The following is a 13599-nucleotide window of genomic DNA, read 5'->3' as shown; positions in this document are numbered from 1 at the left end:
TCCTTCCCGATATGCTAGCATGACATCAGCATCTCAACTCTTAGCTTTAAAAATGACAGTAGGAGTACGGGTCTCAGGGTACTGCTCAGTCTTGATTTCATAAGAGCTTTATTTGAAATATTACACATATAAAAACTACATACAAGTTATCCCACATGAGGTGAACATTTCAACATGATGATTAAAAGCACAGTTAAAAACAAACATGGAATGGCACTGCACAGAATGTCCATAGCAGCCACTTAGTGACACAGTTGAAGCTTATTTAAAAGAAACGATTGCCCGACGTTGGGCATTTGTGGAACAGATTCTTTCTTGGAAGTGAACCAGGGACTAATCAGTGACCTCCATCTTTTCTTGCTTGACGGTCTCTGTGGAGGGGGAAAAGGGTATAATGATTTCTGCATGGTCAATCAGGAAAAGTAGAAATCAGAAAGATGAGTCACCTGATTCTTGTTCTTCCTTCAATCGCTGCATGACACACTTCTTAAGCTCCAGGCCGATGGCCCTGGAGAGGGGAGGAGGCACTGCATTTCCAACCTGGTAGAAACAAGAATCAATTACATATTGTGACAATTTAGTTACTTTAAATGTTTTTGTGCCACTTAATGAATAAAGTCTGCCTTTAGTCTACACAAACTCCTGAGGGAAAATGAAGTTGGGTGATAACGCTTTGTGGTTTCTCCTTTCATATTACATTTGATAAATTGTTATAAAATCTCAGTTAGTGCCACTTAAGAAAAAACAGGACAGATTAATATTTTCCGCTCTTTTAACCAGCCAACAAAACAACAACGCTGTCAGTGTTATTTGGAACCAAAGGATAAAACAAGACGCACCCCCACTGCTTGCTTTTCAAGTAAGCTTTAAATGAAGGCAGGATTTTACCTGTCTGTGTTTGTCCAGGATGTTTCCAAAGAAGCGGTAGGTGTCAGGGAATCCCTGAGAGCGTGCACACTCTCTCACACTGACAACTCTGTGCTGCTCAGGATGCAGAACACGGCCCTGATGGGTGAAGATTCAAAGGCAGGAAACCAGTTACAGGCCTTGAAAAGGCACCGAATGTATTGATGTCTAGTGGTATAAAACATCAAACCCAATTTCTAAAAGGTTGATGTACCTGCTTGCCCATGGGTTCAGGGTTGGTGACAGTTGTGCTGAAGAAGCCGTCCCACTCCAATCTGCCGTAGAGTCCGGCCCAGTGATTGTGGCGGTTCCCAGTGTGGGGCAGACACCAGGGGACCAGGGTGTTAAACTGCCTGTCTGCAGGGTCGCAGGGGTTCCCTAAAACCACAATGATAATCAGAGATGCCTCCACACTGGAAATGTAATCATTGTTTAAGTAGAAAACTAGACCTACATACCTGCTGAACAAGTGCAAACCCCTCTGAGTGCACCGGTGCCGCTGCGTCCATTCTTTTTATCAGCGTGTGAGAAACGCAGTTTCTTTGTCATGGTGCCATCTCTCAGCCGAACCTCGATGTTGGGCAGATCCCTCCAGTCGGAGCCTGGAGCCAAGGGGATGCGACGCATCCGACCTTCAACCAGAGCGCTCATGTCCTGAGGACAAAAATCTTTTGTTATAAAACAGCTTTTTACCATCATTTACAGAAGTAGTGATCCCGTTACAATCCTACATTAACAGCCAGTACATCGAAAACACGTTAATATTGATATAAAATGCAAGAGTGAGACCGCTCACCTTGCAGATATGATCTCTGAGGATTGGCTGATACTGTGTGCCTCTGATCTGCCTCTGGAACCAAGACTGAGGCTCTCCGTTGTAGGAAATCTCCAATGAAGCGGCACCATTGCGAATCTCTGGCAGGTCGGACATGGTGTCTCGGACAGTGATGGTCCTGTAGATTCCACCATTACCTCTGTTGAAGACAGAAAATTAAATCTAGTGTACAGTCACACTGAGGCATTGCTCTGATCCATTCAAAGAGCTGTACACGTTTGTGATCTATAAATGATCAATAGGGGTTTACATTACCGTGTGACATTGCTGACGTATTTCTTTTCGTCCACCGCCACGCTCAGAGAGCAAGCTCTGGGCGCAAAAACATGCAGAGGCTCAGGATAGCGAGGCAGCTTCTCTCCAGGAGCAGCAGCCAGGATGATTGCTCTGCGGCGGGTCTGGGCAACACCGTACTGACCAGCCTGATGAGGGCAGCATTGAGCAGGTTAGTGGTCAAGCTAAACTGACTTCAGTCATAAAAACATTGCCATTAGAGAGAGAGAGAGAGACACAGAGAGAGAGACAGAGACAGAGACAGAGAGAGAGAGAGAGAGACAGAGAGACACACACACACACAGAGACAGAGAGAGACACACACACAGATGAGATGAGTAGAGACATAGACAGAGACAGAGATGACACACACACACACACAGAGATATACACACACACACACACCACACACATAGAGAGATAGATATATATATGATATAGATATATATATACACACATAGATATATACACACACACACATATACATATATATACACACACACACATCTACATATATATACACACACATATATATGTATATATTATCTGTATATGTGTGTGTGTATACTATATATGTATATGTGTGTGTGTGTATATATATGTATATGTGTGTGTGTATATATATAGTATATATATATATATATATATATATATATATAATATATATATATATATATATATATATATATATATATATATATTATATATATATATTATATATATATATATACACACATCATCTTTTCCCAAAATAATCTGGGGGGATAAAATACAAACTCAGACAAAGGGTTGCATTAGTTTGTTGTATAGGGGTCAAAAGTTTGATTGTATGATCTAAATAACTAGAAGTACAGCTTGCAGTCATGTTGCAGTTTACATCCATGTCTGTACGTAATGTCATCATTTTATCCCGATAGACGTTGGTGTAAAATTGTCATAAGACTTCTTGAGTTAGACACGTTTTGTGGGGTTATGGTGACGTTAATCTAAAAGGATGAACAGATCATAATTTGGTGGTCAAAGTGGAAGTTTGTGCCAAATTTGAAGAACTTCTCCAAATGTGAGCTCCCTTTGAGATGAGCTTTACCAGGAGAGTTTCACATGAAGAGGTTAATGACTTCCCCACAGAAGCCAAGAGGTAGATGCACATTTTGCCCACTACATAAAGCCCAGAATGGAAAGCCCACCACTATAGTCAGACCCACCTGAAGGACACCAAAAGTACACTGGTAGCCCATGCGCACAAGACAGCGTAGAGTCAGCTTCAGAACCATGGAGCTTTTAAATGAGACGAAGTTCCTCACATTCTCAAGCAGGAAGAACTTGGGTCTGTAGTAGTCACAGTAGCTGCAAGAGGAAAACTTATTTTAAATGTGCACTTACCAACCATTTACAATAATTCTTGGAAGGTTAATGAGAATCTGATCCGACACTGACCTGAGGTAGGAGACCACGAGGGAGTTCTTGAACTTTGAATAAGTGCGAGAGTTGAAGCGGTTCATCCCACTGAACCCTTGGCAGGGAGGACCTCCACACATCATCTCCACGTCACCCTTCTGAGGCAGTTTCTGGCCAAGAGAATTAGTTTTCTCTCCAGACATGACTAACTTCAGCAAGACGTTGCAGTCCTCAGTGAACACCGTGGTGCCAGGGTTGTTGAGCCTGAAAGCCTGTGCTGCAGGCTCCCACATCTCTATGGCCCACAGAGTCTCATTCATACCTAAAAAAGGAAACCAGCAGTCATGTTTTCAGCACTACATTGAAAAGTAAAACTGCAGTTTCCCATAATTCTATGCACGTCAACACTTGAGGATCTGGGAACATAATTCACGAGTGGCACAGAACAAGCATTTACCAGCCTGGTGGAAGCCTTCAGAGAGTCCACCGCAGCCAGAGAAGACATCCAGTGTGCGATATTTGGGCACTTTAAGTGTCTGTTCATTCTGAGAGTCTTGCTGTTCCTGTGCAGCCTTTCCTTTGCCTTTACCTTGTAGAGAATAGGATATCAGTAAACTTCTAAGCAATTTTAGATCAAGGAAAATGTATATTGTGTGTCTGCATTTTCACCTTTGCCCTTGCCCTTTCCTTTGCCTTTATTGACAGCAGAGCGAACATGATTTGGTGGGTCTTCAAAGCCTTTTGATTTTGCATTATAGGCCTGCGAGAGAGGAACATGTATAAGAAAAAAACATGCACATTGTAGTGAAGATATGTTCAAGTATTAGACTTGTGTTCAATCATTTTTCAAGTCTTTCCAGTTGAGCTCAACATTTGAGACTCTTGTTGACAGTTCGCATGCAACATGTAAATGTTGTGTAGCATATACACTGAATGCACGCACTGTCGATTGTGTTTTGTGGCTTTATTTTCCTTCCTTTGCAGTGTTACGCACAACTAACATGCTAGCAGTGGGAAAGCACTTTAAAGATATCATTTTGCCAATTAACTGCACAACAATTTCCCTCGGGATAAATTAAGTCCTCTTAATTACCAAATCTGAAATGACTGCAGATACAAAGTATTAACAACTGCACCTCCAGGAAATAGAAGCGGTCAGGTCCACCGCTGGAATAGTCCTGGACAGATTCATTCAGGTCTTCTGCATACTCTACTTGACAGCGGCCGAGCACCTCAGTCATACTGACGGTCACTTCTTCATCACTCCAGTATAGCTGATTGACGTCTGTGTGGTAACTGGCTTTGACACCTTTGTGAGTGTTCTCAGGCCTGGGAGATCAGACAAGACAGTTCATTTGATCATTTGTTACAGACTAAACCCTGAATGACAGCCAATTTAAAAATGGTCATTTATTTTACCTGTAGAACTTGTAGAGTCGCAGTTTGACCTGTGAGGTGTCGGGTTTCCCGTTGCTACGTCTGTGACAGAGGATCTCCTTGATGCGACCGATGCGGAAGGGCTCTGGAGCGTCCTGGTTAGATCCCTTGATGTAGTCTGAGGACTTCCTGTAATATTCTGGATACACGTCCTCATCCACATCCTCTTTCCTATGGGAGCGCTTCACTGGACTAGCTGGCTTCACACTGACAGCAAGGAACAGACGCAGCACGTCTCATATACAGGTTCCTCATTGTACAACTTAAAGTAAATTAAACATTTTAAAATCACTTCACTCACCTGAAATTAAAACAGTCAGGACGCAGGTAGACACCGTTTCCCACCTTGAACTGATCCCCCCGAAAGCTGGCCAGAGCATACAGCGCCTTGGAGTCATAGTCTTTGTCCAGCAGGGGTTCAAATACACGAGGAGTTTCCTGTTCCTCTCTCTCTTTAACTCTAGCACAACTGCAACAGAATCTGAAAGCAAGAGAATTATCCACAACAAGGTTTAAAAAAAACACAAGACTCAAAGAAAAGATCTCAAGTGCAAATACATGCGTGACTGCTGCTTACTTGAACTTGCTGTCTTCTGATTGAGTGGTCTTGGGAGGAGTCTCAAAGCGGGCATAGTCTGTGTCATACCAGAACTGATAGAAGAAACTCTTCCCGTCGTCCTCAATCACCTTGATTTCCTTGTCCATGCCACCCTAAAAAGAAAAAAATTTAACCATGAGGAAAAAAGAAAAAAGGTACAAGGAAATACAAATGTTCCTGCTGTCACGTTAACTTGCCTCCATAAACCAGTTGTCAGAAGGGGCCTTATACATGACGTTAACTTTGCCTTGCACATAATTGAGCTGCATGTCTTCACACTCATCCACTAGGACGAGCTCCAGAGGGTCAGAAGACTCTCCCAGCACCGTGTTAGTCCCACGAAGGAACCAGTGGGCATGGAACATTTTTCCATTGTTGTCCTCCCACAGTGATGCGATCCTGAAAATTACAATGTCATTAGATTCATACAAGCCACAGTGACAAATGTCATCATAGTCTAAAAATGTCATACTTTGCCAGATACAGAGGCATGGTTGGATCCTCCGATGACACGGAGACACAGTCGCCCACTTCCAGCTCTTCATCATTCACAGAGACCTTCCTGTAGTACCGCTTCTTTCCCTCAGTCTGAAGGGGGTTGAGAGAAATACATTTTATACAAATACAAACTTCTGGGTCCTTATACATGAATAGATACTTCATAGCAAAAACCAAGGAGGGGGAAACAAACACCTGAACATTCTCTCCAATCCATGTCAGTTTGCACTGAGTCTGCTTCTTCCTCTTAGCATTAGAAACTTTTTTGGGCTTCACCGGAACATCTTCCTCTTCAACGTTCTCATCATCTTCAGCCTCCTTTACTGCGAGGTTTGGGCATCTAACAGAAGGATGTCGGAAAAAGAGGAATTAAAGACTATAGTGCACAATGTCCTTGTCATAGTGCATGAAAGCATTCTCGAGTGTCTTCATCTTTAAAAAAAAAAAAAAAGGAGTTTGCAAGGTACAGTGTTAATTACACATCGAGCAACTATAGTAGAGCCTCGGACTAAAGAACGCTAGTGAACACATTCAGAAGGTTGCCGATTTAAGACATCGATGGACTAAACGACTCAGAAGATACGCTTACCTTCTCTGCTTACAAGCCTGCCTGCTTTTGCCACTTCCCCCAAATTTGATCATGTCCTTGCAAGCTGGACACTTCCCACAATCAGGAGATTGGCAAACCTGAAGTCAAAAAGAAATGGTATGAATTTTAACTGTCCAGTATTATAGAGGACACAGCTCTCATCAGACACTGGTTACAGCCCATTGTTAAAACACTAATCCAACACTCACCTCACAGACACCACAGCGCTGTCTTTTGATCGCACCACTGTCTTTATCATTCTGCTCTATCTGATCAGAGAAGAAGGTATCAAAGATCTGGTACACCAGCGTGGTAGTGGTTGCTTTAGTCGGCCCCTTATTGTCCTTCTCGATCTTTGTTGGGTGACGAATGGCTTGTCTTCTGGCAGCTCTCCTGTCAAAAGAATAAAGTTTGTGTTCAGAGGAAGAAGTCCATTTGGCTTGGCGTAAACACCTGATGATATGTGGAGCAATGGCATTATGGAGCCACTGGCTGTCAACACACCACAGCATCAGGCCATGCAACATAAGAAACAAGCAAACAAAACCACACAGTAAAAAGATGTACAATGCAGAGTTCCCGTTAGATGCAACTGGCCTCAGCCTGCACAGAAAACACTACCACAAAGCGTTACGATTATAAGGTTTAGAGAGCGTCTTGATCTCATCTGGCAACCAATGTTATCCCTGCAAAATGTTTGGTTTGGTCTCCCTAAATGACACCGAGGCGATCCCTAGCCTACAGAAAGCCCAGGTGTAGTTTAACTTTGTTTTATATTTTGTATTACTGCAATTAAGCGAGGGCATAATCCCTTAAACCCAAGGTTAAGGGTCAGCAAATCAGAGAATACTCATTAACTAGGGAAAACATCCATACAGCATCGTTTGAGTTAATGAGTTTTAACCATCTCATTCAAATTTGCAAATGTAAAAGAATAGTGTGGATTAAGGGCAGCGAGAAAAACCCTGAACGCTGAAGTTCCAGGCTTCGACCGATTAAAAAAAGAGAAGTTTAAACTGAAACTACTTTCATAGTCTAACAATTAACTTTAATGGGCACTCAGCCAATTGGATATTTTTTATCTATAACAAAATTACATGACAATTAAAAAAGACAAAAAAAATCTTCAAAATCGTATAAAACAGATTTTTTCTTTTAAGAACAATCAGTTGGGACAAAGTCAAGATAACTTCTGGACACTGATCATGTGGCCAGAATTCAAATATGGCAGTTAAACTAAAAATTAACCACAATGTGAAGCCAAAAGATAAAACTAAATTCTAGCGCGAACTCTGGAGTTATGTTTTTCCATATAGCTTTTAAATGAGTCACACTAACACACCACCATACAAGCTAAGATGCATTCAGAAGGCCTACCTACCAGTACAGCAGCATGCTGCATTAGGAAATGTCAAAGGAATGTTAGACATTAGGGATAACAAGGAGCGAGGAGCAGAATCAAAGAAATCCTGAAGCATTTGTGTTGCAAAAGATCTTCCGCTAGAGAAACTGGGTAAAGCTGAAGAGTTGTATACAAGTCAAATGTTGCACGTGCACGGCTCATGTTTGTTTTCACTTTGACCTAAAGTAGTGCGGAAAGCTTACTTTTATGAATGGTACAGTAAAAAGGAACCAAATCATAATCTTTCAGCCGTACCTCTTCCCTAGAGTGACTCCTGCGAGCTTGATCAGGTCTCTCATGCAGGGAGTAACAATGATGGGCTGCTCATCCTGGTCGCCGGCCTCATCGTAGCTCTCCACCTGCTCCACAACAAACTGGGCGTGGCGCAGCAGTGTGTCCTCAGTGAAACAGTTGAAGTTTAGTCCTGCAGGAGGCACGGTGGTCTGAGGGCAGGAGAAACCAAAGTTGGTCGGTGTTCTGGCAGTGACGATAGCTACAGTACATTGCCTTCACCATCTCTTTGGGGTCACACCAAAGACCTGCACCCAGGGATCATGTTTTTCTGTCACCTAAGAAATGTTATTCATAGTGCCCTGATATGGCAACAAGTTTTTGTTTGAGTATTACTGTTGAGTGTAAAAGTTAATGAGAGATAGTGGACAATTTGCAGAGCCTCTGCAAATTGTCCACTCACAGGTCCGAGGCTCTAACCAGCAAATGGTCCACATTTAATTGAAACATTGAACACTGTTTATTAAATAAAATAAACTAACCAACATGCGCCTGATGTCACGTGATGACCATCCATCTATACAGATAGGCAGGCAGATTTTTCTTAATTCCCAAATGCACAACTTTGTAGGAAACAGTTGTGATTAACTAACAAAGTAGATAAGTCTTCACCTCAATCTTGTTGAGAAGGTCCTCATAACTAGCATCAGGATTCTTCTGGAGGAATTCAACCACAATCTTGCTCATATAGATCTTCTCCTGCATCACAGCAAAAATGGGTGCATACTCCTCACTGGACTGCATCAGGATGTAATCAGCAAAAGCTGGATAATTAAGATGGATAACCATTAGTACGTCATACAGCGTTACAGTTATTAAAGGTTGGGGCAGGAAACTTTGGTACCTGTAGTGAAACCAATCAAAGCTTTTTCTCCACCATCAAAACCAGTGATCCACCAGGCATTGATGGGTCCAAGCTTCTTGGCAGGAACACCACCTGAGAAAACAAACAAAAATACAGCCAGTATAAACAAGCAGATGTTAACCGGAGAGAAAAAGAAACAAGATCACGTTTCCATTCTTGAAATATGGGATTTCATACCATCCAGGCAAGGGTTGTCATCATAGATGGGTTTGACAACACAGCTGAAGTAGAGCTCAATATTCTTCTCAATCAGTCCAGAGTCAAATGGACAAAGGTGGCCTCGCTTGTCATACACACTGAAAGACATTTAATAATAAAAAAAAGTAAAAGTTATACTACAACCTACTCAGAGGCTGCAAAACAAAAGCTGGTAACCCTACATAATTAGTATGCATGTTCCTATAACACTAAAGACTAAAGGAGCATCACTTACCTGAAGTTGGTAATCTTGTGCTGTGGCAGATCATCATAGCTCTCAAATCCATCCTCATTTGAGTCAAACAGGGAGAGACGTTCATCTGTTAACATTTCTGGTTCATCCAGCTGAAGATGAAAGAGCAGACATTCTTCTGATGAATTTAAAAACTAAGAAAAACTTCAATGTCAAAACAATAATTACAAAAACACATAACTATTGAACATTTAGGTTTCTTATTTATGTTTTTAACGGCATGCAAAATGTTTAGTTCAAAATGTATTGAGGTTTTTACACAGAACACAGTAAAGGTTGAATGACTTACCGCAGTATCAGGATCGCCTTGAAAGAACTTGAGATCAGAGTCATCCAGGTATTGTTTGCAGTCTGTACATTTGGGGGGTGGTGTCTGGAAAAAACAAAATTACACATGTTGCGTTAGTCCCAAGGATTAATGCGTACAAAAAAAAGTAAGTTATGACTGAGCAGAATAATTGCAAACTACCTTTGCAGTAGAAACTGGTTTAGTAATTTCACTCGCCGATTTTCCTGGAGCAGCTCTGCATAAAGAAAAGCATTAGTATTTTTCACCTGTGTGAGGTCCGTCACCATCTTTAAGTTTTAGAGCGCAAAATACTTGCTTTTCATCCGATTCTACTTTGAGACGCTTCTCCTCCTGAACCTACAACAGATGAGTAAGGGCAGTGTTATATACACACACACACGACATTCAGAATCGCATGCAGACACATCACAAGTACATAAAAATGTTTCACCTCCTCAACATCATCTTCCTCATTCGTCACTTCATTTTGTCCATTAGTAGCTTCTACATTCAAGTCTTCAGACTTGCGCTTTTGACTGCAAGAGACATTTACTTTTTAAAAAACAGATTACTTTGACATCAAAGACTTATTTTTTTTTTTTGCACTTGTTGAAAAAAAGTATGAAGACACAATATAAAACTCATAAACGCACACTTTAGAGAACATTGACATGATGGTTGGTTGTTTTCCAGCGTTTCTCGTCACCCTGGAACTTGCAGGAGACTCTTTAAAAGAAAAAACAAGATTACGTTTTTTGAAACGCAGCCGTTGCATGACAAATATTAACGAGAATACAAACACTTACTTTTGGTGTCAGAATTTGCCTTTCTCTTCTGGCCTCCCTTCCGTTTGGAAGCAGTTGGTGACTTGACAGCCTCCTCTTCGTCCTTTACATTCATAGTTACATCTTCACTGTTCTCATCTTTTTGGGAACCATTTGTGAAGCCATTCGCCTTTCCATTCTGCTCCACCTCATCAGTATGAGAGCCATTTTCAAGATGAAGCTCTTTTCCCAGCAAGGCCTTTACTTTAGAGATGTAGACCTCCTGAGGATGGTACATGGCAATACATCACACGTCACAGAAGAAATAATGTGCAGTGAATTAGTGATGATTCTGAAATCTTTAGGAGAAACTAACCATTGAGATCTCTGATTTCTTCATCTGGTCCTCCAGACTGGTCAGCTGGTCTTGCGCATCGACATGCAGGAAGTCCTGAACCAACTTTAGTTTCTCTTTAACATGATCCTGGGATGGGATCATAATAATAATTAAAAGATTTTAAAAACAAACATTTTTAAAGACAGTGTAACATATGCAGTGTTGAAGTAAATTAGATTCATGAGGCTTGATTTTTAAGTGTGTTGACTGACACCAATGCTAAAATGTATCGTGGAACAAAACCGTAAGAAAACATTTTTAAAAAGGGTTACTTGATACTACTAGATCACTTAATCACCGCATTATTGATGTCTGTCAGCGCAGGCTCAACGTGATGAATCTAACTGATGACATCTTCATGACACTTTGTGGCGTGATGTTTGAGATATTAAATCTAAACTCATTTTATAACATGTAGGGCATCTAGAAGGCATTATCTGTGCAATTCATTTATTTTAAGTGTACAAATTCATACATAATTGAATTAGACAATATTGTAGTGTTTAGATAGTGAAACAGGCAACAGAATACTGTGAACCTACAATCTTCTCCAATTTTCTTTGGAGCCCCAAATTGAACAGTCATTAGCAAGAACAATAGTGAGCAGCTAGAGTAACACTTAAAGAACATAAAGTAACGTTAGACAGACTGAACCCACCTCGTCTGAAGATCCATCCTCGCCCAGGACCTGCAGCCTGTGCACAACGAACATGTAAAATCAAAGCTACGTCAAGTTCATTTTGAAGCACATTTACTGACATGGTTGTGGCAATAAACCCAGTGTGACAGCAAGCTAGCAGAAATATAGGTAGTAAAACTTCCTGAGTGGCGCCAAATCTCACACGCTGCTCATCCATTAAAGATGCTAATTTGCTAACGTTAACAGGAGGCTAACACTGTATGCGGCATCAGCCGCGACTGTCAATTGACAACAAGCTAACGCTAGCTGCAGCTGGTAGTAAAAGAAAAAAGGTAAAGAAGCAGCCCCGCTCATAAACAGAGAGTGCAAGTCCAGAGCAGCTAGTTACACTGGTTTCATTGTTGTTGTCGTGGCGTTTGGACACAACAACAAGCTGCATGCATGCTACATCATCAAGACATTATTAGCAATGAGGTTACAAACATTAACGTACCTTTTCCTGACATCCTCTGGCAGAGACAGGGAAGTCCTGGATGGCATGGTACACAGCTAGCTCAACGTGTGAGATAAAAACTATAAAACTGCTTTAAAATCGGTTAAAATAATGTTTAAACCCGCCGTTGGTAACTACAGCGCGTCTCCACAGTGACTGCCTCTCGCTTGCTGTCTCTTGCAATGGATGCTATAAAGCAATTCGGGCGCGCGGGCCGTCTTTTCGCGGGGAAACCAGGGTATTGTGGACTGTACCACTGCCAGGGTCTATGGGTAAAACACTTTCAATATGGGACGTAACATTTCCCTGCTGAATGCATCGTTTCAATTAGAAACACATTTTCTTATCAAATATAACTTATAAAACACAATTATGATTGTCACGTGGTTTTATTTATGAAACATAGAATTGTCTTGAGATTAACACATAATTCGATTTACCTCTATTGCGGAAGCAATCTGAATGTTGTTTACTAATGAGCTCGTTCTCTTTATACACCCATGAATGAACTATATTAGCAATGCATAATGAGCATTTGAGATGAGTATGTGTCTGTACTTTTGAATGAAGATGACATTGTGCATGCAGTGAATTATAGGCTAGAGTAGTCGTCTAAAGGCAGGTTAACAGCTGTAGATGTTTTATTTATTTTTTATTGTGCACATATTAAAGAACAAGATTTCGCCTATAATACATACAATATAATACCATATAAACGTCACAAAACAAGGAGTATTTACATAAAGTAATATCCAGAAATATATAACTAAACAGGAATTTCATTCTATGATAGATAAGAACAAAAAAAAAGAGGAGAAATTACTTCAAAAATAAGGGGAATAAAGTGAAATCAATAGTTCCCACAAATCTGTTTAGCTATTTTCCTAGAGTACATTTTTTAAAGTGAAGAGAAACTAAATTTGAAATAATTTATAAACCAAACAAAGGAGGGCTTACTATTTCTCCACTTGCTTCAATGGATATGATATTAACTCACAAGAAAGATCATATAAATCATGTCATAATGAAATAGATGAGTTTAAATTATCTATATAAAATAAATATGAAAAAGATCACTTTCCTGCTGTAATGTGTGTTTATGATTCTGATCCAGGCTGGGGCTCTCGTTGTCTCTCTTTTATATGTAGATACAGATGTGAATTATTATTTTATTAGGTAGACTTGAAGTTCAAAAGTAAATAGAGAAAATGTCCTTCATTATGACTAGCTGTATGCTCATTGTACCACTAGGTGGCACTATGTCCTTGATAGTCTGGAAATAGGAGTCAGATTTATTTTTCATGTTGTCAAATCATTGTGAATCCTCTCCCTATCATACTATACATGCAAACCAAACTTGCCACATTTAGTTTTCTTAGATAAATTCAATCTAAAGACCTATGTTAATTAAATTCAATTTTCATTTCCACGCAGTTGCATGTGTGTACTGTATATACATAATCTACTGGAGAT

General features: G+C 40.6%; 1 protein-coding gene across 1 annotated transcript; it reads right to left on the bottom strand.

Annotated features, from left to right (window-relative positions):
• Positions 1–91: 91 nt before the first annotated feature.
• dnmt1 (DNA (cytosine-5-)-methyltransferase 1) lies at positions 92–12302 on the bottom strand. The gene is made up of 34 exons (XM_029438312.1): positions 12127–12302; positions 11652–11688; positions 10973–11080; positions 10639–10879; positions 10486–10558; positions 10284–10368; positions 10149–10189; positions 10013–10067; positions 9833–9916; positions 9526–9635; positions 9270–9388; positions 9072–9164; positions 8840–8991; positions 8192–8379; positions 6744–6927; positions 6535–6632; positions 6141–6285; positions 5920–6035; positions 5645–5846; positions 5427–5560; positions 5151–5330; positions 4832–5056; positions 4549–4741; positions 4082–4172; positions 3870–4001; positions 3452–3734; positions 3220–3361; positions 1997–2163; positions 1703–1880; positions 1365–1560; positions 1121–1284; positions 889–1005; positions 447–540; positions 92–371 (listed from the first exon to the last, which is right to left on the bottom strand). The coding sequence occupies exons 1-34, from the start codon at positions 12171–12173 to the stop codon at positions 334–336; spliced, it is 4512 nt and encodes a 1503-aa protein (XP_029294172.1). The 5' UTR covers positions 12174–12302; the 3' UTR covers positions 92–333.
• Between the last annotated feature and the right edge of the window lie 1297 nt (positions 12303–13599).

This window comes from Cottoperca gobio, chromosome 8, assembly GCF_900634415.1.
Source record: "Cottoperca gobio chromosome 8, fCotGob3.1, whole genome shotgun sequence".
In the NCBI taxonomy this organism is placed as follows: domain Eukaryota; kingdom Metazoa; phylum Chordata; class Actinopteri; order Perciformes; family Bovichtidae; genus Cottoperca; species Cottoperca gobio.
This window is presented reverse-complemented; position numbering and strand designations above follow the sequence as displayed.

Excerpts from the sequence above, each read along its gene's own strand:
- dnmt1 (XM_029438312.1), bottom strand. The coding sequence starts at position 12,173 with ATGCCATCCAGGACTTCCCTGTCTCTGCCAGAGGATGTCAGGAAAAG. Across the intron at positions 9,917-10,012 it reads AACCAGTTTCTACTGCAAAG|ACACCACCCCCCAAATGTAC; the intron begins GTAGTTTGCAAT and ends TGTTTTTTCCAG. Across the intron at positions 4,742-4,831 it reads CGACTCTACAAGTTCTACAG|GCCTGAGAACACTCACAAAG; the intron begins GTAAAATAAATG and ends CTGATCTCCCAG.